Raw genomic sequence first — 27,909 nt, forward strand, 5'->3', positions numbered from 1 at the left:
GGTTTCTGGACACAGGTCTGGCCAGCCAGGCCAGCTGGGGCGTGTAAAGCATCCATCTTCTCGCGGCAGCTGTCTGCGGGGGCTCTGGTGGGAGCTTCCCTTCAGCTGCAACCGGCTCCTGCCAACTCGGCTTCCAAGAGTCTACTAACTGCGGCACAGCGTTGGGACTCTCTCTTAGCCGTGTCCTGCCCGTGTCACGGGGGACCCAGAAAGAGCTTCACGTGCAGTTCGGTTCAGCGCGTTCTGCTCCCCCAGTTACTGCGGCCCCTGTGGTTACGTTTTGCAATCACACTGAACCTTGCACTTCTAATGTTACCAGAGGTCCCAAGAGGCACGTTGTCGCGTTTGGGGTCCTTTGTCAGCTCTGACGTATCGCAAACAGCAATGCCAGTGGTGGAACTGGTAGGCCATTATTTATACTGTGAACAATGAACTACAGGTCCCAGAATGCAAACAGATATTGGCCTGAAAAGTTAGTCGTGGCCAAAGTTGAGTGACCCCGGCGACAAGACGGGGGCCAGGTAGGACCGTTTAGCACTTCATTAACCAATTGGCACTGAGAAGTTGCCTTTCCCACGTGGAACGTTCATTCGTGCTCCGGGAACCTCTTGCGCCCCCATCGGAAGGCAGCCAGTGGCGCACAAGAAAACCAACAAGTGCTGCATTCTGCGCACGAATGTGGATTGTTCAATCATGTCGTTACCGCGATCTTTTTGCCTATCAGAGCGAATACGTGTGAACAATGTGTATTATTTTGTTGGTTCATTACCAAAGGGTGCGTTTTCTCGTTAGAATGTCCGCAGAAAAGTGGCATCGGGTCACAGTGTAGCTCCGACATCAAAAGGAACGATGTACCACGGCTAGTATAACTGTGGGTCCGCGGACTTGTGGGGTGGGTATTGTTGCAGATAGCATACAGTGCCCTGAAGCAGGTGCCTACTCAGCCCTCCGAGCAACACGCATTGTGGAGAGGACAATTGCATTCAATATAACACGCCTCTTGGTTTCCACACGATTTTGTGGACGCGCACGGAAATGCTACGGAAAGTCCACAGGTACTAAGAATTAGTAATGTTTCATCGGACAGCGAGCCAAAGATTAAAAACACATACTGTACAAAATCGAAGCTTAGATTCCGAGACTCAAACTGCTGGTGCCGGAGAAGCCAGCTTCTGTGTGTCCTAAGTGTCTCAGGGCCACGCACCGGCTCTGCACCTGCCGTCCTTATCCACAATGGAGTAACTTTGCAGAAAATGTTGGGGGAGGGGGGAGGGGAATATGATATCTGAAGAAAAGGTGCCCCAGCAAAATGAATGGGGAGAAAATAGTGTGCCATGAAAGTTGGGGGGACAAACACCCCTGCACCCTAAAATTACGCCCATGCTTATCGAGGTGAGTCGCCCGAACAGCAAGTGAAGGCAGAAAGAGGTGTCCGTGCACCGCACCTGTAAACGCACACGTTTATCGCACATCCACGAACAAAACCGCTCACAGTAATCTAACCCCCTCTCCCCCACCCCCAGCCCCCCACAGGAGGTTGTGGAGTGGTTTTGAGCATAGAATTATGAAAATCTAGAAGTTACCCAAAAGCAGTCGAAACAGACAGAAACCGCAACGAAGAAGGCAAACACACAAAGTTATCGGAATGTGGATTGGAAGTGGATCGGAGTGCATGGACAGGTGTACTCAGTGTGAGCCGCCACTGTGCTACTGTGCATTGCACTGCACCGGGAGAGGACTGGGTTCTGCGGACGCGCCGACCTGTCACATCACAGAGCCCAGGCAGCAGGAGGCTTGCCCAGTGCAGATTGGCTGTCGGCTAATCCCCGAGGGCTATTTATTTGCAAAATTCGAGGTGGGTGGCGCTAAGATTCCCTGGACGGGTCAAGGCGCCTGGAATTGCGGCAAACAGCACAGACTTTGGCAGCGCCGGCGCAGCACGCAGCCTCCCGCGTGCAGCCTTCTGCCAGAAAGAGGAGAGCGGAGCAAGGGAAGGGGGCGCCTCTGCAGACGCTGCTTTGGGAAGCAGCGTGCGGTACCTGCTCGTGCTTCCTCCTCTGAGGACGAACAGAGCGGGATTGCAGCGGCCCGTGTCAGCATCCTCCTGGAGCAGGTGGAGGTTGCCGGACAGCCTTCCACGCGGGGTTGGAGCCATGCAGCGCACCTGGACCACCCTGGCCTGGCTGCACCCTGTGCCCCTGCTCCTGGGGCTCCTGCTGGGGGCTTCGGCGGAGGAGTATGACTATTACACCTGGCAGCTGGACTCCTTCCAGAACGGCCGCTTCTACACCAAGCAGAGCCAGTGCGTGGACATCCCGTCCGACCTGCAGCTCTGCCACAACGTGGGCTACAAGAAGATGCGGCTGCCCAACCTGCTGGAGCACGAGAGCCTGCCCGAGGTGAAGCAGCAGGCGGGCAGCTGGGTGCCGCTGCTGGCCAAGCGCTGCCACACGGACACGCAGGTCTTCCTGTGCTCGCTCTTCGCGCCAGTCTGCCTGGAGCGGCCCATCTACCCGTGCCGCTCGCTGTGCGAGGTGGTGCGCGACAGCTGCGCGCCCGTCATGGAGTCCTACGGCTTCCCGTGGCCCGAGATGCTGAGCTGCGGCAAGTTCCCGCTCGACAACGACCTGTGCATCGCCGTGCAGTTCGGCAGCAAGCAAGTCACCCAGCCCCCAGGTAAGGAGACGCCTGTTCAACGCACCTGCACACCACACCTACACCGCACCAGTGCCTCACACATTAAGCTTCACGCTGCGGGGAAGCTCCAATGTCTGCAAATACTTCGGTGCCGTGTCCAAGCGCCGTAAATAACAGGTGTTCACCAACTGCATGGCCTCTGAAGGATGAGAGGCTGAGCCGGTTCGGCTGGATACTATCTGCTGGCGTGCTGCTTGGGCAAGCATCTCATCAGTGAGTGCTTGCCGCACAGGGCTATCCGACCCTCGGTTCATTGATACGCCTATTTATCCAAAGAGTGTTATTTGCAAGTTCAATTTACGGGAGTTTTCATATATTTTTAAACCTCAGTCATAACCCTGGTCAGGCGCTTTGCTGTTGCAGGCACATGAAACTATGTTATCGGCGAGCAAACAAACAACTACGCTGCGGATATGAATGGATGAGTGAGTGGTCTGGAATCAAATGAGACACAGGCTGCGATGCAACACGTATTACAGAGTGGTCCTTAGATCAGCTCAGTGAGTTGGGCGCCTGTTGCATAGGAAGTGCCGTGGGATAAGTTCATTTTTACATTGTTTAGAGACTGAACTGAGTAGCACTGGGTTGGGTGTAATGATATCTGTGATACAACTGCGGAGAGGATTCGAATTGAGGTGTGTGCTATCGCCAATGACCGCACGGCTGTCACATGCTTTGCAGTCGCGAACACCGATCAAACTTGGGACCTCCCCAGAACTTTGTTCAATCTGCCCAGGGCCTGTGCGGTGGGGGCACACCTGTCTTCACACGGTCTGGCACCGTCCAGGGCATTCACCAGAACATGTGGTTTTAAATCAGGAAAACTATCAATATTCTCTACCACGAAAGCTGCTTCCCTTATGACATATCTATCTCTATCTATCTATCTATCTATCTATCTATCTATCTATTTGTCTAGCTATCAATCAATCTATTTGTCTATCAATCAATCAATCAATCAATCTGTGTCTATCTATATATCTATTTGTCAATCAATCAATCTATTTGTCTAGCAATCAATCAATCAATTAATCAATCAATTTGTCTATCTATCTATTTGTCTATCTGTCTATCTATCTATCTAGCTAGCTATCAATCAATCAATCAATCAATCAATCAATCAATCAATCAATCAATCTGTCTAGCTATCAATCAATCAATCTGTCTAGCTATCAATCAATCTATCTATTTATCTATCTATCTATCTATCTATCTATCTATCTATCTATCTATCTATCTATCTATCTATCTATCTGTCTGTCTGTCTGTCTGTCTGTCTGTCTGTCTGTCTGTCTGTCTGTCTGTCTGAGTACTTGCCTTTATGGAATGTAAATTGTGTTAACCGAGCTAAAACAAAGGAGTGTTGTACCAAAAGAAGCAGAATGAAGAGAGAGACAGAGAAACGGGGAGCAGGGAGAGAGGGCTGAAAGCCAGAACAGGGCCTCTCACGGAATCTCGAGCAGCAAGGTGTTCATTGAGGAGTAGAGTCTTGCATTCCCTGCTGAAGTGCAGAAGGCACAGGGCAATCTCATGAGGGTGGCGTGTTTTTTCGAGAGTCATGTTGCAGTCATCTACAAACAAGTAGTGGAACTGTGACTCAGGCGGGGGAGGGAGCAACGTGCAACACATTTTTCAAGGGTTGCAGTCATGCTGGTTGACAGCTAGTTGAGTTGAAGTAGATTTCAGTTGAGCTGTAACTGAAATACTGGTGGTAAAGTGGAGAAGTGAGCTTTAACTTCACAGAGAACACTTCCGGATGGTGAAAATGGTTGCAGAAAGTAGTGGAGCTATTACCAGCAATACATAGAAGCAGTGGAACACTGCTCCCGACCTTTGCTGCTCACTTCGAGCATTCGCAATCTGTGGCTTTCTTCTTGTATCTCATACGCTCCAGCCTTGTGAAAGTCTCCGTCTGCAGAGGCCGCCAGAGATGTTGAGGGTGTTGTGCAGGTAGGGTGGACCCCCCTCATTGCCTTGTATCTGTTGCAGGATGTTTGGGGCCAGCCGAGCCCTGGAGGGGTAGCCAGTCTAGAGCTCTGATGGTTGGAGTGTTGAGGGCGTGATTAGATAAAATGGGCCGTGGCGGACAGGTGACAGCGAGGCCAGGAAGGCGCCAGCATTCCGGCAAGGCGAGCTTTGTTCCCAATTCAGGCGAGGGTCACACACATTTCAATAACGCGGGTTCCTTCAAATGGGTTTGAGATCAACGCAAGGGACACGTCTGCTGGCCCATTTGCGCACTGTCTCCGAGGCCTCGTAAGGGACTTTTGAATAATTTCAAATAAAATGATAATAGAATTCCACATATATTATATATATAACATATTCAGTTATTCCAGAAACTAAAATATAGCCGCGTAGCGGTTGGTGGGAGTACTGCAAGGATGCACACAGCGCTGTCTGACAGAGAAGGGACATTGATCTATTTAAATGCAGTCTTGCAAATTATACATGTGTACTCTCCTATTTAAAGTGATTCAAAGCTGTAGAAAGGAGGACCTGTTGCTATAGTAAAAGGAATGTAAATCTGCACAAAACGCACCTTGTTGCATTCGTTAAAAAAAAAAGTCCAGTCCTGCAGAGAGCAGACAATGCTGTCCTATTGACAGCGATGCAGAGACGCCGTAATCATGTCCTCTTCTGAGTATTGCATTTCTGCAGAGAGGAGACAATAATGTCCCCTTACAATTGAAGCAGTCCCGCCAGGAATTTCCAGTACTGTACCCTAAAGAGTGTAGTATTCCTTCAGAGAGGGGCAGTACTGCCCCCTTACAATTCTTACAATTGAAGCATTCCTGCCGAGAAGGGACAGTACTGTGCCTTTACAAATGATGCAGTCCCGCCAGGAAACTCCAGTACTGTACCCTAACGAGTGCACTACTCCTTCAGAGAGGGGGCAGTATTGTTCCTTTGCACATGCAGTCCTGCCAGGAAGCCACAGTACTGCCCCCTTACAAATCTTACAATTGAAGCATTCCTGCCGAGGAGGGACAGTACTGTGCCTTTACAAATGATGCAGTCCTGCCAGAACTGTACCCTAACAGTTGCAGCACCCCTTCAGAGCCGGGGCAGTACTGTCCCTGTACAAAGGATACAGTCCTGCCATGTAGCCTCTGTACTGTTCCCTTACACGTCTTGTAATTGAAGCAGTCCTGCAGTGACGGGGCAGTACTGTGCATTTACAAATGATGCAGTCCTGCCAGAAAGCCATGGTACTGAACCCTAACAGGTGAAACATTCCTTCAGAGTGGGAGCAGTACAGTCCCCGTAAAAAGGATGCAGTCCTGCCACGACGCCTCTGTACTGTACATGATATGATAGGTTATTTATAATGCACGTAATACCCAGAGGTTTCTAAGCGCGGACCCAGGGATCAAACCTGTCCTGCTCCGTGTCGTTTTGCTTCCAAGGCGAGCACGTTGCAGCTGAGCTATTCATCCCTTCAGAGCCGGACCGTGCTGTCCCTGTACAAAGGATGCAGTCCTGCCACGACGCCTCTGTACTGTCACCTTACCTGTCTTATAATTGAAGCAGTCCTGCAGTGATGGGCGGTATTGCCCAGTGCAATTTATGCAGTACTGTACAGTATCGATTTCTGTGTTCGGTGAAAATGTGTCTCTCAAAAATGGGGAAAGTGGTTCTATATTGAGAAGTAATTCATATCGGCACAAAAGGCAACTCATCACCCTAATCCATGCGCTGTTGCCCTGAAGAGAAGGGGCCGTAAAGCCCTACTACAAGGTAGGCTGTCCTGCAGAGAAATTGTGACATTGTCCCCTTAAAAGTGATGCACTCTTTAGAAAGGGGATAGTACTGTCCCCTTACAAGTGGCAGAGACCCAACGAGAATAGATACATAAGGTTACAGGAAATGAATAATACTTCTGTGTTTTCATGTGTAGTTGTATATAGCAAGAGGACTTCAACTATGTTCCTCCCACTCTTTGTAAACTTTAAGTTTTTGTTATATTTACCTTATGTCTTGATTTGAAAAGTTTGTTTTAATATCTAAATAAACATCTAAAAATAACAGTTGACTTCCATACTTATAATGTTCAAGTCGCTCACTCCCCGAATGTTGATGTATTCTTACTTCCAAAAACTTGGGCTGGCCTCTACGGTATTGGCCATCAGCTTTGATGGCTTCCCATCCCAACAAGTTCAGTGAAGCAGTCAGGAACCCCAGTGCTTGGAGTTGGCCTTGTTGCACTTCCAGGTTGTACTTTCGATGGGATTCATTTTCTGAAAACTTCTCTCTATGGGAGCGGTTTGTCGGTTTAAGGTCTCTGAACATTTTAGAGGAAACTTGAGAAAATCACCACGCATATTAGCACGCTATGTAAAATAAATGTCCACTCTTTGCCCTGCTAGCACCCGCTAGACATGTCATGAACGTCAAGCTTTATCATTTGTGCATTTTTGCACTGTAGGATTTCTGCAGGACAATATATTCCAACAGGTTGAGATGGAGCCTGAGGTTCTGAGGTTGAAGTGGGTGGGAAGTAAAGGGTGTGATGTTCCTCTACTTTTGGCAAAAAGGAAGCCATCGTTGGCTACTTTTCAACATCCAGAGCACTGTTTCTGGATGGCAGGCAAGGGGCACTTTCGTTTTTTACGGCGCCCAACCGGGAATCATGTCGGGAACACTATAATGCAACACCCTGCTGAGCTATCATGCCGACATTGGCTTGTTTTGCTTATTTCAGCAGCCAGTTGGGACATGTAGCCTATGACAAATGACATTTTTTCCACTTTTTGTTTTTGACTAACCCCAGTTATCTCTCCCATCAAACAAAAGAAAAATAGCAGCTTTTCATTTCTGAAACTCCTCTGTTGCAAAGCACCATGGGAAAAATGTAGCTATACATTTGAGAGAAAGGGGCACCACCTTTGCTGTCAAATATTTTTAAAAACTACAGGACGTTATAACCCCAGACCTCTCCCTTAAATCAAATAAACACTTTGTGCCCAATTCCTGTTCAAATTCTGTCCTAGCGGTTTGTGCTGTGCGTTGCACAGAAATCTGGAAAATGAATGGGAGTAGGTCGTAAACATTGTTTTTTTGCTTTCTTAAAATATCAGCCGCATCCGTCATGCAAGTCAAAAGGTATTAGCAATTCAATTTTCGGGTTTCCTATGGAGCTTGATACTCGACCTAACTATAGCGCGGCGTCTGCCGCACTACCGCACTATACTATATATAAGTTCCAAGAAAAGCACCAAAAAGCCGGGTCACACAATGCATGCGACAGTCAAAAATGTATCATATCAAATGCTAAATGAGGTCAGATAAAAAAATATGTTTAATTGGAACAATGTCCTGAAAACCACAAGAACGAAGAAAAGCTATGTGTTTCGCACCCGCACAGGGTGCTTGATCACACATAGAAATAAAGAAGTCTGAATACCTATAGTCATGCAAGGCAACTCTACGGTAGTGACATTGAGTGGAAGAATGTTAATTATGGCGGGCATCTTATAACGTGTTTTCACATTGAAAAGTACTGAGAAACATCTCTATAAAGTGCAGTGTGCAAATACATATCAATGAAAATCAATAAATACCAATAACTATCAGTAAATGTCAGATAGCAATTCACATAGTTTGAACAAAGATGCATCACAATGTTAGAAAATCAAAAGTACCACCATACAAACCCTAAATGGTAGTGTGGAATTAAAAGCATTATATGACCTAAATGAGATCAACACATTTGCACTCGCCTAATCCCCAACTAGGGGTGCATGATAAACAATGTGAAAATGTAAACGATCCATTGAAGCCAAAATAGCATATACAGTAAAAACACACAAAATCTGGCTATAGACTGGCATGAGTTCTTGCATGGTGTCCTGATGGAAACAGATAGGCCAAACGCCAACATGTGCATTCTATGACCAACATAATCAATTGCCTGATGGGGATCGATGCAAGATGACATAGCATAACTCCCGAAAGGTCTGTACTAATGTCAGAGCGGAGCCAATGTCCGAATCAAAAACTTGCATGACTGCAATGATACAATCCAACTGGACCTTCAGCAATCCTACTGGGCCCTCCGCAAAGCCTTGAAAACCTGACTCTTTGCATAAACTCAACAGTGGCACCCCCTCTACACCCAAACTAATTTTTAAGTCTGCTGAAGAATTTCCTTGTAAAAGCGGCTTGATGCCCGAGGATTTAGTGCGCTATATAAGCGCGAAAATAGAATAAATAAATAAATAACAATATAGAAAATAGAGCTGGGTCAGTAGATGAAGTACACAGTACAATCCCTGACAGCGTAAAGCAAACCTCCTGCCTAATGATAAAAAAACAGGAGGGAAAGATACATCTGATACATATTTTTTTTAAAATGACCCACAACTGTAATTATAGCATTGTTTATGCTTAAATAAATTACAACATTTTGACAGGTATTTGCAAAAAATTGATGATGGGTCAGATTGTTGTGGGTGCACATCACATATGGGACATTCTATATCTTAATTTCCAAAATAACAGTCAGAGGGAAGTTGAGAGATGTATGTGCAAGCAATTGTCTTTTGATCTTTCGTTAAAAGTATCAGGCTGCTTGAAAATGCATGCCAGGCTAAGACCACATTAGAGATTTTTGAGTGTAACATATAAAAGTGTTTCAGGACATATTCTAGAAGAACTTCGTAAAAGTACTTGCGTTCTCCATATGGTATTCACTTAGATGAAGTGTGTCTATTTTTGTATTACTCTTTGAAGTATTCCTTTTTTCTGGGAGGTATTTTTATTGTGTGTGCCGCTTGTGGAGTATTTTCTGGTGTATGTTTGTCTTGGTTGGTCCCGCGTGTTTGGTGCTTCAAACACAATGCGGAGGTTGTGGGCCTAGTTCTCTTTCTCAGCGAATATCTATTTATCTGAAGAGCAGAAGCCTTCATATGAATAAATACCGAGGCTGGGACTATGAACGTCCAGTGTCGGCTGGATTCTGTTCTATTGAATCTCTAAACCAAGTTCTTGCACCATGTGCAAGTATTGATGTAGAAACCACGCAGATGCCGATTGCTGGCACTTTTCTCTTGCATCCTGTTTTGCACATTGCATTATTAAGCTTTGCTGATTTTATTGGCGACCATATTTCTGTCCGATGTTTTGTTTGTTTCCCTAATCACATAAAATAATGTCTAACACAGGCTATGCTTTCAATGCCCGTTTTTATTTCAATAATTTCTGGCCGAAGCTCAACGGACTGGCTCACTGCTTAAAATACATGTCTAATGATGTTCATCAGTGCGTCTTTAATGGCCACTCCCAAAAATTAATTATGGTTAAAACACGTATGTAAAAACATAACCTTCTCTGTGTCTTCGAAGATCTCATATTTACTGAAAAAGAAACAGTCGAAACATCCATTAAAAAAAGCAGACTGTTTTCTATCAAATATGTGTATACATGAATGTCAGCCATCAACCTGTTTGAATATAGCAAATCAAAATGCTTCATAATACACAAAGATCTAGAGTTTAGGCAGCTTTTGTTTTTATAACTGGACTTATACGTTACATTCCCTTTGGCAGAGAACATCTTCCATGTGGGCTTTTCTCCGGAAGAGACACTGCCAGAGGAATTGCATAAAAAAGCATGCCAATACTTTGAGTCATTTCATCGAGTACTGTAGAAAACTTGTCAACATGTTAACTTGTGTCGGGATATCTCAGGGGCAACGCGCTCCTCTTGACGACGCAGAGCACCACAGGTTCGATCCCCGGGTCCACGCTTAGAAACCTCTGGGTATTACGGGCGTTATAAATAGCCAATTAAAACATATCAGTGACTTGCTTTGTGATATGCCAAATCACTCCATGGCGCTTGCTGGCCCCATATGTAGCCTACAGTTTCTTTCTTATTTTCTGCGCGACATTGTGACAAAGCACAGGTCAATGGATAGACCGGAGGAAACACGTGTTTGCTTCTAGGTAGGTCGTTCCACTTCCGCTTCACAGAACAAAATGCCACCAGAGTTTAGATTTTCTGCACGACATTCACATGAAGAGTCTTTGTAAATGAATAGTTATTCTAAAGTGTAATATTAGAATATGAGTCTGATGGAGCCCTTGGTAATGCGTGTGCACGAACACACACACACACACACACGTTATGAATGTGTATGATATGTAATCGGTATTTGAGAAAATGGTAATTGCATGCAGGGTACCACCGCATTTTGCACTTAGGTGCTGACGGGGCGCCTGCACGCACTTTTCCACATTTACAAAACGGAGTGGAAAATGGAAGAGAAAAAACGGTCAAAATCACGATTACTCTTCCATTTTACTGTCCATTTTGTAAAAAAAAATAAAGCATATCCTGTCTGCAAGTTTTGCTTTGCAGATGGTGTTTACAATGGATTCTTACCAAATCTATCTGCTTTTAGCAAGTGCAAATTGCAGGCGGATTTCATTGGCATCCACTAGTTTTACACCAGCTTAAGAATGAAGTACTGGAGTTAAATGGAGGGGTTCTGCACGCGCTGTGTGCAAGTACGAAGCGGAAAAGTATTTCCCTAATTCCCTACCGTCTCCTACTCCATCCTTAAAACCCTTGGAAACTCTAAGCAAGTGGCATAGCAATGCCTAAATACCTTAACACATTGTTTTTACACCTGGCTGTGCCCCTCCACCAGATTGACAATGACCCCCCAGTGAGTTCTAATGTTATATTTCGTTTAATATAGCAGATGTAGTGTCCTGTGGGTTGAACGAACCTTAATAGCTAAACATACCCAGATCTAGGCCATAAAAAGGACGTGTGTAATCCCACACAAGAAGATAGGACGTGCAAGCAATGCGGGGCATTCTCTTTCACAAAATGTCAAAGGCCAAAGGGCGTTCCCTGATTTAAATAACGCTTTGTCAGGCAAAAGCGCTACAGAATGTTTGAGCGTTGTCACTGCTAACCTGTATCCATACAACAATTGAAAGCAGACTTGCAATGAGAGATATTTCCGGCAGGTTGTGCTGGAACTGGCAGAACAGAATGTATATAGTGCATACTGTGAAATAGATATTTTAATATGAACTGAATTCATGATATACTATTTGAATAACATGACTTTGATTTTTTTTTTTAATTTGGTTAGTTCAATTCATTGAACCTTAAATATTACAATAAAATCAGATATCATCATTACATTTTGCATATTCTTACACATCTTAAAACCAATATATCTACACGTTATAGAGAATTGATAATATTCTTTTGCTTTGATTTTCTGATAAATTCATATATCAAATTTGAGCTTAGCACATCATATATACACCATAATATAGTAACTTTACCGTTCGGCATCAATCTCTATGTTTCATTGATATTATTCAACAGACTTCGGATTTAAATAATTCATCCAAAAATTGAACAATGGCAATTTGTACCGACAATTTTGTAGTCGAAAATAGCCACCGCCAAGCTTCCGAGTGATTCATAGGAACATGACTTTTGAGAGTGGCCCATTCCTGTACTGCATTTCGCCTGTCTCTGCCACCTGCATTGGAGGGCAGCTGTTCCCTATTTGTGGGGTAGAACGTTTGGGTTTGAGGAGGATAGGGTGCTCATGGTGGGAGATTGCAGTGAGCAAACCTAACTTTAGCGGCTGCAATTCCAGTAAGAGTTTTTATGCTACAGTTGGTGGCTCGTCATCAAAGTATCCTTTCGGGGACCTACTCATACACGCCAGAAGTCTCTTTGGACCTGCAGAGCCAGCTCTCCTGAGGTGTTTTTTTTTCCATTGCTGTAGACCCTCTACGGGTCACTGTGCATTTTGGCACAAACACTGTTACACAACGTGACTGGTTCTGTGTGGTCTGAGTGCCTCATGTTTTGAATGTCTGTGAAGATTTAAGAATCCTTGACCCAGATAGACCTTCCGTATGGGAAGACCGTACCTCCTCATGACTCCAATTCGCTGCATTACTGGAGACTCCTGACAGGTTAGAGTGCCATCATGCTGGTGTTTGTAAGAGAGTTGCTGTGGCACCTTCTACTAGTCAGAAACAGAGGTTTACAGATGATGCCAAGATGTTCCACCTAGTGGCACGGCCCCTTGCAGGTCATAGGGCAGTTCCCCTCCAGGGCTAGCAGCGCTGAGTGGCATTTCAAGAAGAGCCACTCCCAACAGGAAGGAACAATTTCTGTTCAGCTGGCCAACATTCCTTTCGGCTTCACTGGCATCATTTGTCAGCCTTCAACTCCTATTACTAGAGATTTTCCATCGACTCCCTCATCTTTGAAGCCCCTGATTTCATGTCTGCTCTTCCTTCTCTCATAGTTGATTGCTTCCTTTAAAAAAGAACACTGGAGGAGGGGATAAGCAAGCTTTGGATCCCTTACGTGGCAATGCCTTCCCAAATTTGAGTTTGCTAATTGTTTATTGTTTGTGAATCATACTGTGATTGCAGGTTTAATGCAGTCTGGTCATTCATGCTGGGGCCCATGGTTTTGTTTTTTCAGGCCACTCTGTACTTGTTTGCTTTGTAGAAGCACCTGGAAAGCTATTTGTTTGTCTTGCTTGTTTTGTTTTCATGAAGGGTTCCCTGAGGTATGCACTGCCACCTCAGGGGGAGGCACAGTCAGTTACACTGCAGTGAAATGAATCACAAAAGTATGGCATTATAGAGATCTATCCCAAGACTGCCCCACACTTACTCTGGTGGGCATGTCTGTGGCATCCACTCTAGCCAATCTCCTTATTGTGAGTCCGGTGTAGCAACTACTTACTAGTTTAGACCCAGGAACAACTCTCAGTTACTCTTGGAGAGAGACTATTCGATTCACAAAGAAGTTACTCATAATTACTTTAACTCCTTACTCAGAGCAAGTAGTCTTTCTCACAATGTGTGTCAAAAGTAAGTCAGAGTTACAAGCAGTAAACCGATTGGGAATCAGCCCCAAATGTTTGTTTTTGTTCTAACAGCTAAGAGCTGAAGATAAAAAGCCAATTACAACAAACAAAATAAAGGAATGGCCGGAGGTAAAAGATGATTATGCGGTCTCCAGCTACACAATATGTGTATCCCATTGATCCTTAATCTAGTAGATTGGACTGGATCCCCTCATTATGTGGCATCTTTATTTCTGTGGTTTGGAATTTCTGTCTTATCTGTTTACTTCGGTCCCCTTCTCTATCTTTTGTTAGCTCTTTGGACTGGCCCACCCCCTCTCTATTGACCTTTGACTCCACTCAGGCATTGCTTCGTCTTCTATCACTTTATCTAGCTCTGGCCGCTGTTGTTTCTGACTATAAATATTCTGCAGCCACTCAAATACAGCTGCACAATTAAAGCTTAAAATTTAACAATGGATTATTAGAAACGCTCTTTCTTGACCATGCCTAAGCACAATTGGCACTGCAAAGCGAAATGAGGACAACACTAATCAATCAAATTGTGAGGGATTTCCGGAAGGGCGAATATTACTTGTTCATGATCTTTATTTGTGCTGGAGGCAAACATAATATTTTCAACAATGGTTGTCAATGGATTACTATGTGTATGATTCTGAAAAGCTACCGCTCCAATTTGTAACAGCTGCTTGCATTCTGCCGGTACTATTTCTAAATCAGAAGTCCATCATCTGGAATTTATCAAAAACCCTAAATTCCTAAGTGCTGCTGCCAACTAATAAAGGTTTATATTATGCAAACCCTGTTTCCACTTTACACACCTCTAATCATTCAGTTGCATGATATTCTGGCAGTGTAAATGCAATAAACAAATTGATCCCACTCCCTGAATGAATGCATTAATGACCACACCAGATAGCGTTTCAAATAACTGCACACATTCTATGACATCATCCATTTTCAATAAATGAACGTTTTTCGTTTGAAAAGTACCTTTCCTGGTAATCTACTTAAAAAATATTGGCGAATTCTTCTGCCAAATGTATGCCCAGAAATGCACATAGACTGATATCTTAAGTTTCCCTCATCCCCACTGATATTTTAAGTTTCCCCTAAACAAGTCCTGGATCAAAACCTGTGATGCTTCAGCTTTTTTAGGCACTAATTTGGAAGATAACTTTTTAATAATCATCATGTGTTGGTTTTAACTTGTTGCTAACTTTCACATAAAAGTTATAATCACTTCTCAGAGAAGTAGCTTAGAGGTATAGGTGCTGTGTGTAAATAGTTGGAGCCCTGCCTCTCTACTCATCCTGGTTGCTGAGGGCTAAGTCTAATCAATTGGACATTTATGATGTATTTTGGTAAAAGTAGGATTGAAGCTAATTTATGTGTAGATTCTGAGCCTCATTGCGAGTATGGTGGTAATTCCACGGTAAATCTGCAGGAAACAAATTACTGTTACCGCCACTTGGTCAGGCAGAATTCACAACTGATTACAAGGGGTGGTAGCAGTGTAAATCCCCACTTATTTTGGGTCCATTGGACCCAATGGGGCTTTTTTTGCAGAATTAACAGAGTGGAATTACTGCTGTAGTAATTCCGCCAATTCTGCCTATTTTTTAAGATTTACCTCCAGGGTTTTGCTGGAGGTAAATCTTCCACTCAAAGCCCAAAACACATAATTTGAAATAGTGGTAAAATTGAAAGTAACTTAGTTACCTCCAATTTTACCACTTACCGCCATACTCGTAAATCTGTCTCCTGAGTCAGTCAGTCACTCAGTCAAATAACATTATTTTGGAAAAAAATTTATGTATAAAAGTGCAGGACATCAAAAACAGTAAATGTAAATACAAACACAAAAATTACTGATAACCAACAAGATTACAATAAAAGCATATTTGAACAATCAACTTTGCCAAAAAAAGCATAGGTTTATACAATTTGATTAGCATCTCTCGTTGTTTCAGTGCAAGTCAAAGATAAGAACGTAAAGTCCAAGCCACCGGCTGTGTGATAACCAAAAGCATGAAATAGAAGACTGGTCGGTATTGTCTGAAGTGCAAGTTACACAGTAATATTTTTAAAGTGCTTTCCCTAATATATGTATACACAGGAAAGAAGAATAAAAAGTGCATCATGTTTTCAAAGGCAGCGTTCCAAAGTGGACAACAGATCGTACCATCTATATCCGAGGACCACTTTCCAGTGTCCGCCCTAAGCGGTAACAAATTTAAGCATTGCCCTCATTATAAGGCACCATTCACATCTGAAGTTGGACCAAAGAAGATATTCTAACAGTCTGCCAGAAGTCAGAATAATAGGTGCACGATTTCAGGCCCAGGCCACTTCCCTTTACTCACGTCCATGATCAGCAATGAGTCCAAATTCTGAATGACTGTCTTGCTATGAGCCGTAACTAGTGCATCAGCGAGAAATATGTCTGTTTTTCACATGCGAAATCCATGGGATCAATAAACAATTAGATTCCAATGTAAATATATGGGACATGAGCAAATGTGTAAGTGTAGCCTTCTCATCTGACCAGGCCTTTTGCCAGAGCTTCACTGGTTCCTGCCTTATCTCATCCACAAGACATGTCATGCCAAGCTCACTGTGAATGGCAAATGAGGGGGGCGAATCAGGGATACTAAATAAAACGTTAAAAAACAATTTTTTTTTTGGTTTCTAAACTAGTTATAGCCACTGTTGCCCAGGGGCCAATGCCATATGTTGCTATAGGTTTTGCCTTTGCCATGAAAACTCTTAGCAACATTTCCAGCGGCTGACATTTCAAAGCCTTAGCAAATTGAACCACACCTCCAAAAGCCAGTTCCGTTTTCTGGAATACTCAAAGATATTGATACATTTTGAAAGGGTGGAATTATATGGATGAAATCAACACTTAATTTGATAAATGTTGGCAAAGGGGGCTCATAACTTACCTGTGGGTTCCAACCGAAGGGGGGCCACTTCTCCAGCTTTCTTCCCAGAGGAAAAAGCCTGTATGAAGTTGCCACAAAAGCATAAAGGTCTCTTTCAAAGGACATGCAATTGAAAGGATGCTTTCCTTCTAATACATCACTCGCAGTCTGGACCATGCCACACTGATGAAAAAATGGTTGGGGATTAATTTAGGGGAAAACCATGTGTCATAACCTTGTTGATATTTGGGCTTCTTGCAATTCCACCTAAAAGGAAGCCCTAGTTGCGCAACTGTTGCCAGGATAAAGGTCATATTCTTTGTAGTATCATATGAGTCATTTCCAGTTCCCCTAGAAGTAAACATATAGAAATGTATTCACTTTCATTTCCTAGCTAGACTAAACATACCCTGCCTGGTTTGGTCATGGCTATTCACTGACGTGTTAATATCTCTGCCGTGAGTTTGCTTGCTTGCCTGCTTACTGTTAGCATCGTTATCACTTAGTGCTAGAGTCAAATACCTGAAATGTGGCTCTGACATAAGCCTCTGATCCTTTTGCTTGTCATGGATTATTATTATTATTATTATTATTATTATTATTATTATTATTATTATTATTATTATTATTATTATTATTGTATTTATTGAGCGCAGACCTAGCTTTGAGAAGCAACAGAGCGCTTTACAGAGGTATTCAACAATACAGATGCATAACAGGGCACTTTTCAGAGGTAACAACAGAACATATATACAGTGGTGGGTAGGATACATAGGGGCACAGAGTAGGGGTACAGCCGTACCGGATGGCAGGGAGCAGAGGGGCGGGCAGTATCTAGCGAGTGAGGTGGCTCAAGGGGTGACGGTGTTGAGGCGGAGAGACTCCTTGAAGACGTGGGTCTTGAGATAGTTTCTGAATTGTAGGAGCATCGGGCGAATCTGATGCTGACAGGGAGGAGGTTCCATAGTCTTGGGGCGTAAGCAGAGACGGCTTGTTTTCAGGTCCTTTCCTTTTTGCAGCCAGTCATACCATGTATACCAACCTGCTCTTGTGAGAGATGTGGCTGAGGGCTTTGCTGGTGCTGGAGAAGGGGTCTGACCAAAGTCACCTTCCAGAGCTTTCAAAGCTGCTGCAACACACAAAACAGACAACTCTTAAAGATAGGGGGAATAATGGATTACAAAAAGTCTAAACATTCTACAATGTCACGTGCCTTCGATACCGCTCTTCTTTTCCATGGCACCGAAAAAGAGTTAAGGATATGTTTAAAGACATATATTGAGTGGAAGCTCAATTTCTGCATGTTCTGATGTGAGTATAAAACATTTAACCACCCTCGGCCCCTCATGTGAGTGTAGCAAAAAAGTTGCTCCACCACATTTACCAGTTGGAGGGTCAGTTCTAATTCAGCAGTGCTCTGTTGCCTAGTTGTGGGCTCATTCCTCTCATAACTTGAAAACAAGAGCAAAGAACACCTGGAAACTGAAGTGCCTTAACAAACAATTGTGAAAGTCCTAGAATGAAAAGGAGACTGTGCCAGCTAAGTGGTATGTCTCAGTCCAACAGAGATTTACTAGAAGCTCCATCCTCACAGGTTTGCCACAAAATGTCAATTTTGACATTGTGCATTCCATTATACCTTATAAAGTGAGCAGGCGTGGGCTGGCAGGTGCAGCGTGGAGGATAGTGTGATGTAATAACACTGTTATAATTGATGATTATACTTCTCTCTTATTATAATTGGACAAAAAAGAACAGTAGTGACGTCAAGGCTCTACTGCTCTGTTATTGGCATTTAGACAAAACGGCATATATCAATACTTCTAATATTGTATCAGTTAACTATTCCAAATAAAGTTATGGATGTTGTGATCCTGGGGAAGCTATTACAAAGAAAAAGAGAGCTGTGGACCTTTCGAAAATCAAAAGTTAGCGAGAGGACAAAAGGGCAGTGTTTGAGGGTTGCACGTCTACAGTGAAGGTGGAGGCACATTGGCCAGCAGGAGGACAAAAGCCATCAAACAGAGAATGGTCAGCAAAGGGGCAGCAAGAAACAGATTGCTGACTGACTAGGCTCACCAAGGGAAGATGTTAAAGAGAGAGACACATATTGAAGAAGGCAATCAGAGGCGAAGCATGCAGGCACCAAATCATGGTGCTGTTCAAAATGTGGAGGGGAATGGAGAAGCTCAACAAAGATGTCGTTCCTGGCCGGACTTTCAACAATAAGAGAGTGCTCATGTTCATAACATAAGAGATGTATACCCCAGTAACTATGAGGCTGAGTGTAAACTGTGGGAGGAAAGGCAGGAGGGGAGTCATAAATAGGACAGGAGCTTGAAGGGATGGGCAAACAAGTGGAAGAAGACCCAGGATGAACCTGGAAGCATTGGTTGCAGGCTCTAAAATGAATTATAGTTCCAGATCACATATACAGAAAATTGTGACTAACAAATATTAAAAGAGAGAAGTTTAATGTTTGCTGGGCCACAAAGGACACAGCCTATTTTAAACCTAACACAGATTGTTGGAATAGACTTGACCAGGTATTGCATGCTAGGAAAACAAAGTCCATTGATTCCAGCCCAAGTTTAACAATGCAACAGCAAAGTGTCATGCAGGCTGGGAAATAAAATGTCTAATATTCCAGCTCATTTCTAAAAACCATTTGAGAAAGACCAATATTTGTTTCATACTGATGTGCAGTCAGGGGTCCAACATTTAGAGCATAGTAAAAACTATGTATTCAAAAATTAGAGCAAACACCGGGCAACAAGCAACACTGGTTATTACAGCTGGGTGAACACAAATCAAACAGAACAGAGGATAGGCTCTGATCGAGAGGCTGACATCTGAACGGAATATGAACAGAAGTTTTATACCAAGAAATACAATGGTTGGAAATCCATCGAAACACTTGCAAGTTGGAGAATTCGCTTTTTCTATGTTTCCATGGAATTGAATAGGTTCGTGGTCATCACCTCCTTGAAGTTTACATTGTTTAGTGATGTGTAATTGTAGCAAACAGTTTAACAGTTTCCCATGTCAATGCCTCCCCATGTGCTACCACATGTATTCACATCCCACCCTGGAACAACTTGTTATTATTGAAGTAACATTTGTGCTGACTGCCAGCGCGTTAATACGCTGCCATTGACCAGTACAATCGAGGACAGAACACAAGACACCCTGTAGCTGCTGGGAAAGGGGACATTAACATGACATCTGTTAGATGATGACCTTCCCTAACTCTGAGGTAGATACTTTGGAGGTTTCCACCTCCCCAGAGCTCAAGAACATACTGCCTTATTGGCTCTCCTAGGAATACCACTCCGTCCAGTGTTCCTCTCCCATAGCCACCTGCCTGTGGGCATCAGTGGTCATGTGAGCAGCACACTGGTACAGAGCCAGATTCCCCGCTTCCGTGAAGGGTAGAGAGTTTGGCTGACTGCCCTGTAATTACATCATCTTGTTCTAGTTATGTTGATGAGTAGCTTAAGCCCCACGTCCCTTTTCATATACCTGTCGTATTGGTCACATGTTTCAGATCGATGTTTCCCAGGTCCAACCCTCCCAAGGGATTTCCCACTATGTGTGTTTATTATGGTGCCAAGTGTTTGTTTTTCCCCTTCTTTAATCATAAGCCACTATCTTGAACTGCAGGTACACCCAATGCATCATTAACCCCTAATGTTCCCAGTGAAACCCTTTGTATGGGGCATCTGTGGCTTAGAATACCAGTGTCATTTCCAGTTTAGCTGCCCCCCACTGCCCCCCTTCTTTACTCTCGCAGTTGGTAGGTGTGTCTCACTGTATGGCGCTAATTAGCACCTTTAATACAAATGCATGCTGAGAAATCCGATCCAAGTCTAACAATAACAGACAGGAAAGTTTAATACATGCTAGGAAGCTGAGTCTTATATTCCAATTTCAGCCGAACCACCACTTGGGCAATAAATTTCACTCATGCTGGGAAAATAAATCCAATATTCCAAGCCCAATTAATTGAAATAGACACGTTTGATATATGTTTGGAAAGGAAGAACAGGATTGCAAACCCAGAATCAATGATAGGAGCATGTTTGTTGCATGCTGGAAAGCAAAGCATAGTTTTCCAATATTTCATTTCAGGTCTAACATTTATGAAGAGAGCAAAGTTTGTATGCTAGAAGGCCAAGTCCAAGACCCTAGCGCAATTCTAATGGGCAGTGTGAGAATAATTCGTTGCAGGGTTTGTTTTAAGTTCTTGAAAGAGTGAAAGAGAAATACCAAGCTTTTAGCACTCTATGTAAAGACTAAGGGTCTGATATACAAAAATGATTCAACATGGGAAAGTCACATTGAAAAAAAAAGTTAATTCGTTTGTTACAGAGGAATTGAATTATTGTTTGTAAATCGGGAAAAGACTGACAGAGAAGCGCTTGTTCAAAGTCCATACAAATTCCATACAAACTGAAACAGAGGTGAAACCATTTCTTCCATGTCTTAGACAAAAGTGAAATGGGAATTGATGCATCGTTAGATAGTAGACCGAAGTCTCAGAAAGATGCAATGATTCCAAAACATTGCAAGTCTGAGAAAGAAGTTGAATCAACCAATGAATGTATCAGTAGGATTGAAACTGAAAATTAATATTTTGTTATCAGCTGTGAGATTCTGACATGATAATAATCAAGAACATGTGATAGAATGTGAAATAGAAGGGAAGAGGCGTCAAATACCGAGTTCTGCTTCAAGTCCAAGAATGACTAATAGAGATGGAAAGCAGAAGCATGGTGGGAAACGTGCAGAAGCTCTGCAGGGAAGAGAACGGTAGACTGATGCAGGTGTGAGTAGTCACTTGAATCCCCACTACAAAGACAGAAGAGCTCCAACCCACTGCTGGACTCCCTATTCATCAAAAGTCTTTTCATCTTTAACTTATGAAGTGAGTAAAGTGTTTATGTTGGCAGGAAATCATCACGATATTTTTAGCATGACTTGTACAATGGCAGACCTCTTAATGTCTTTGTGTGCCTTATCATTAGTGGAATACTGAATTCAGAAAAGTGAAAACCAATGTGTTGGTCTATTTTTAAAAAAATGCATTTTAAAATGTCTTTTACTAAGATGTCCATTTAAGATATTTGGCAGTCACTAAAACAATAAACAGGTCTTTCGAAATAGACTGGACGTACTCACTCCATCTTGGATGGAGTGAAATGCTGTGGTAACGGAGCACCTCAACATGGGGTGGCGTGCTGGACCAGTAGGCATGGCACCTCATTTATATGTCAGAGACATGTCTGTGAGTATTTACTGAGTTGATGAATGTGGCCGGGGTATTCTCAATATTGTAACTTCTGTAGTGTCTGACACTTCCAACCACCACCTTCTGGTCTGTTGTAAGTCACAGCCTAGACTGCACATCACCGACAGGCACATTTCCGTGATTTTGCTTCCTGTGATGTCACTCCCGGTTAAGTCACCCGACTTCCCACAGTACGACCTCCGTTAAAGTTTGCACATAAGTCTGCCACTCCTATTAAATGTAAACCTTTTCACACTGGCTTCCAACAAAATGTCATCTGTTATCTTTCAAGTTACCAAGCCTGGATATGGGCCAAACAACTGCTGTGTGTTTTCACGAATCCCCTACTCTTGCCAGCATGTGTAGGCGGTTCGACCATTTGTATCAAGACATTCCTCAGCAGCACTTCTATCATCACACGTTATTGTAAGTCATTGGCCCCCTGCTCGCCTGCATCACTTAAACGCATGGGCGTCATTTTTAGTGGGGGCAAGGGTGTTTTCCCCCCCAACCTTTGTGGCACACAAATTTGTCGTACAGATTTGGCAGAGGCCCCTTTCATTTAGATGTCATGTGCCCCAAACATTTCCAGCAAAGTTACACCACTGCTTAAACGTCTACTGTTGTAATTGACAGCATCAGGAGATACCAACCCTCACTCCGCAGGGGCGCTTCGTGATCTGCAAACGTGAGGATGCGAGAAATGTTGCCTATAGACGAGGAGCCTACTTTGGGATCTTTTTATCCGTTTACCTTTTCCAAACATTGCTGTTGGAGAGCAGCAGGTTGTACTCTGAGCATCCTCCTGTTTTCATTGTTAGCCAAGCTTTGCGCTGCTCTCATTGCTTTCCTGCTGCATGTCTTGGCTGCCGGGCCTAAGCGAAGGAATGCCCTGTAAACACAGTCCACTGCTTTGATGTCTGATTCTTTATTCCAAAGATATGGCAGTCTGGGCAACACATTTTCCTAGCAGAAACTTGGCACACGGAAAGCAGAAACATTGTCTTCTGAGAAAATTGAAAGAAATGGCTTTTAAAGAATGTCAGGCAGACACATTACAAATTGTCTGTTCTCACATTTACAACCGGGCAATTAATATTGTGCCACAGTGGCAGAAGGCTAGCTATCTCGTAGATATATGTTGTCAGCATTGCAATGGTTAATACCACATACACAGTGACAGGAACATGGCACAGACTTAAGTAAATATGCCTTTACACGCAGAATATGGTCTCTCATAAGCAACATTGTTATTTTGGCTCTACACAGATTTGTATCCAGATAACTACCCTTCCATAACGAAGAAAAATATTAATCATAACACTATTCCAACTAATGACCATTTTTATCACAATTAATTAGTATTATTTGCTTTCATTTAGAGCTTACTGCCAGTGTGCTGCTGTTATACAGCTCTGTATTGAGCTCTACTGGCACTGCAACCCTTGTTGCACTCCATACTGAATATATACCACCTTCTCCAACTTGCCTCCACCCTCAAAAAGAGGTGATGGCGTAGGTCTTATGATCAACAAGGATAAACCCTCAGCCATTTTTCCCCCATGTGACCTTTCTTCCTACGCTTTAGAGCATACATCTGTCCAACTCCTTGCTCCCAGCCCTATCATCATTGTTAGGTACGTTTTTCTAAAGAGCAATTGGGATTGGACGCTGTACGACTTATCCCTTGGTTTTAGGGCCCCAACTTCGAATATAGGCCTGTTCTACCCATGGTTGGTGGAGTGGCAGATCAGACTTTCTTATTTTAGGAGGTGGAATGTGAGCTGTAAATCAGTACACAGAAATCAGAACATACAAAGACCCATAGAAACAGAAACACTACACAATTATACCAAAAATAGTTATTTATTTTAGATGTACACAAGGCAGTTAGAACCTAAAGTAATATTGTTTCAACTACCAACAACAAATGTACATCAGGACAATAAAGGGAAATAAAGCAGGTGAGTACATGTCTATGTACCTTTACTATCCACACACAGAGTGACTTCAGTCAGGTAAGTAAAATCACTTATTTGAATTAACTCAGCATTATTATGCCATAGGTCAGTTCAAGAATGTAAAGAATGAACATTAACAGGTAAGCAACACTGCTGCAACTCCTTGTAAGGTTTAGGCAGTCTTTTCCCTTACTAGAAAGGAGTCCTTCAGTTCAGGTTTTGGAGGTAAACACGCAATGCCAAAGCCAAGAGGATGGGAAGATTTACTGTATGCGAACTAGCAATACACAAGTCAATAGGAATGCAACAGTTCTGATGAATATCTTCTTAGTACAGGTAAGTAGCAAGTTAGTTGTTCTTTGGTAAGTCACAGGAACAAAGAAGTGAGACAAATGGCTCAAGGTAAGTTAACCAAGAGCCCCACAATACCTTGACATTGAAGAACATGATGCAGCTGGATGCATTCTGGATACAAGGCTGCAATCCCAGTCGCCTAGTCCTTGGTCATGGTGACAAAAGGGGGTACCCTGGATGGTCTTCTGTTGATGTAGTCGAGAGACGTGTTTGCAAGCAAAGAATTCCTCTTACTCCTGCATCGGTTTGTGGTTTTGGCACCTTTTTGTCAGCAGCCGGAGTGAACTATCACCGGTCGTTGGAATCTTCTTCATTTCTTTCTGCTGCACTCTGGTGAGAGGACGCTGAGGAGAGGATTTGTGCTTATGGAGGCACACACAGATGTCACCAAAGTTCCAGAAAGATTCATCAATAGAAAGGCAACGCACTTCATGTTGGTCGAGGTACCCCATGTATTGGGATTCTGCAGCTCTGGAAGGTGACAGAACATTGGGGGGTAGCTCAGATTGAAGATTGTCCTGAGGTTGGTTATGCCCATCAGCTCACAGGAGTAAGTCATCCCCGGCAGAGCTTCCCCGTTAATGCAAACATGGGGTTAGGACAGCAGCAGTACTTCAGCTGTGCTTCAGTAGTTACTGGAGGTACTCTCTGGTTGTCTTCTTTTTTGGAGCTTCAGTTACAGTGGTCCATTTAGCCTTGTGCCTCAAACAACTTGGGGGTCATTACGACCCTGGAGGTAGCCATGCCGCTATTTGCGGCATGGCTACCCCCATTCCGTGTACTGGGTCTGTGTTCCTGAAATGGGGAAATACCGGGCCATTCTGACCTTGGAGGGCCCATTATTTCCTCATTCCAGTGACCCAGACCCCATACATACCCATTCCCATTTGAGCCCCCGTAGGGCTCAATGGGAATGGGGAGGATGCAAACAACGGACCCGTTAATAACAGGCCAGTTGTTTGCATCCTGGTCTGCTCGCGGGACCCACTAAGGACGCCTGGTTTTACCAGGTGTCCTTACCGGGTCCCACGAGCAAACCTCGTAATGCTGCAGTAGGGGGTTGATGGGGCCGGCAGCTCTACCGGCCCTGTTAACCCCCTACCGCCAGGGTCGTAATGACCCCCTTGCCTTTTATGTAGAAACCCATTCTTTCAGTCCGACGGGCCTGTCAATCACCTGGGGGCGGCTATCCTTGCAGGACAGCCAGCCACCTGTTCAAACTGGTTCCAACCAGGCATATCATCAGACAAAGTCCACAAATGTTTCAGTCTCCTCCCTCATGCCCTGCCTCAGCAGACAAACTGGAGCCTTGGCAGGATTCACAAAGGGATCCCACCAAAGGCAAAACTCAAAGAAGACCCACTCCCACCTGGATTTGTAGAAGAAGGGCTAAGCAGGAGCCCACAAATTGAACATGCTGATAAAAGAAGAATTGGGCCATTTTTCGGAAAGGTCACCCATGGGTGCTGTACTGCAGCTGTGGAAACAGTCTGCAAGTAACTTACCACAATGGTAGAAAAATATATTCCCTTCCGCCAGACATTTAGGTATGCCTATTACTGGAACTAAAAAGTTGCAGGAACAATGGGAAAGGATTTACTGTGTAAGCCCTCAGCACCCTAGATACAGTGGTGTGTACTGATCCCCCAAAGAAAAGTTAAGTGAAAAGTATCCCACTATCCTTGAGAACAGTTGATCTCATGAAAAAGTAATAAGAAATGGAACTTCCGAGCAACACTGCACATATGGTGCTGTGTGCTGCAACAATCACTTACAGCTGCATGTAAAAATGATATTTAGGAACGCATGACTCTATTAAAGTAAAAATAATTTACAGTAGTATTAAAACAGGGTTCCCAAGTCAGAGCAAAAAGGATGAGTGAGTGGTAAAAAGTGATATTCAATCAGGGAACAAATAAAAAGAAAACAGAAGTCCAGCAAAAGTGCTGGGGGTCTATCAGGTTGATGGGAATGGGCACAAGTAATTAAAATTCCCACTAACAATCATCCACTACATCTCATTTACATCCAACATGGCACCAAAAACCTCATTTGCTCTGACCTAGACTGTGTACTTGAATCTTCCCCAACAGATGTCTCCTGGTCTTTATGGGCAACCTCAACTGCCCCACCATCACTACTAACTAGCAATTCATCTAAACTCTCTCTGACCACTCTATCAGATCCCTATATAACCTCACTACTCACTATTTATAAAGACACTCTGTGTCCTCACCGCTGTTCTACTAAATCATCCTACTACAGTGACCTTATATAATCTCTTCATTTGGAACCCCATAATTTCTTCATGACCCACCCATCTGTGTTCCCCTGGCCAAGGAACCATTCCCTATCCCTTTCTCTCTAATATGATGACTGTGCCTTCTATTTTACCTCCAAAATCTCAAAAATGTACAACAATTTGACAACCATTATAACTCTCCCACCTCCAACCATTTCCCACTGTGCTCTTACCTATAGTATGCTCAGAAACCCAATTCTCCTCTACAATTATCCCATTTGCACTTCAAACTAACTAAAGAACTTGCACATGTCACCTTGTCCCACGTCTCCTCCTTTTTCAACCTCTCCCTCTCTGCATGAGTTTTCTCTGCCTGCCATAAAGTTACCACCATCATCCCTACAATTAAGAAACCCAGTGTTGACCATAACTATCCCCCTTTTACATTGGGAGCCCCTAACAATGTGTCCTTAACTGACTCCTCTTACCACTCAACACCACCTCGTAGGGCAGATCTATCACTTCCACCTGGCTCTCCTACCAACCCTTTGCCAATGACACTCAAATAATCTTCTCTTTTCCCTTCTTCACCCATGCCATCTCTCAGTGCATCACCAGTTGCTTCACAGCCTTCCATCTCTGGATGGATCTATGTTGCCTGGGATTAAACACTTCCAATACAGAAATCATAATCCATCACTACTAACACTGTCTCATCTCCCCCCCCAGAGGTCCTCTCACCCTCACCCAAGGCTCACAAACTTGGTGTATTGTGTATTGTATTTTTGTGCTCTAACCTTAAACTGCAGCAGTTCCCAATGGCAACTGCCACAATTGCTAGAGCCAACCTTCTCAATATCAAGAAATTACCTCTAATGCGCCCACCGCTTGACCAAAATATGAATCACTAATCTTGTGCTCAACAAAATCAACTACTGCTCACACATACTCTTTGACCTCCCGCTTTGCGCTTTTCCATCTGTTAACAAAGTTCTGAACTTCCATACTCCCAATCTCTACTTTAACTTTCCTCCACCCCCTTATATTGCTACCATGCTGGATGGGTCTCTGTGCAAAATGTCTCTCTGAATTTCTACTTCTTGTTAAGAAAACCATTTGCATATGTACCCCCAACTTTCTGACTCCATCTCTCTGTACTCTCCGTCTTGCACTCTTCATTACTACCTTCTCCTTAACATCTCAATCCATGACCCCCTCTTTTAGTCCTTCTTCCTACTTGTTCCCCTCCACTGGAATACCCTCCTCCTGAATATCAAAACTATTCCTTAGAATGAACAGTTCAAAACCAGACTCAAGCTCCACCTACTGACCAACTGCATGATGGAAAGAACCAGAAGACAGACCTGCTCTGTCTATGAACCAGACTCTGAAGCATTCTCCCCATCAACACCAGATTCAGTCACTCACGTCTACAATTCTGGAAAGAGTTCAAGCCCTCCTTTAAAGAAGGGCTCCTGCCTAACACCTAGGACCATACACCCACAACTCCTCCTCACCCAACCGCAGACAGGGTGATCTCCCCCACCCTGTTACCTTCCCAGGTTGTC

The 27,909-nt window shown here is 43.7% G+C and overlaps 1 protein-coding gene across 1 annotated transcript in view; it reads left to right on the plus strand.

The window, feature by feature from the left end:
• The first annotated feature begins 1,870 nt into the window (after positions 1-1,870).
• Positions 1,871-27,909, plus strand: part of SFRP5 (secreted frizzled related protein 5) — a 122,794-nt gene continuing 96,755 nt past the window's right edge. The window contains exon 1 of the mRNA XM_069611553.1: positions 1,871-2,676. Coding sequence (XP_069467654.1) covers positions 2,154-2,676 — 523 coding nt within the window. The 5' untranslated portion in view covers positions 1,871-2,153. The remainder of the gene's footprint in view (positions 2,677-27,909) is intronic.

Source organism: Ambystoma mexicanum, chromosome 8, assembly GCF_040938575.1.
Source record: "Ambystoma mexicanum isolate Mex_15411 chromosome 8, UKY_AmexF1_1, whole genome shotgun sequence".
Classification (NCBI taxonomy): domain Eukaryota; kingdom Metazoa; phylum Chordata; class Amphibia; order Caudata; family Ambystomatidae; genus Ambystoma; species Ambystoma mexicanum.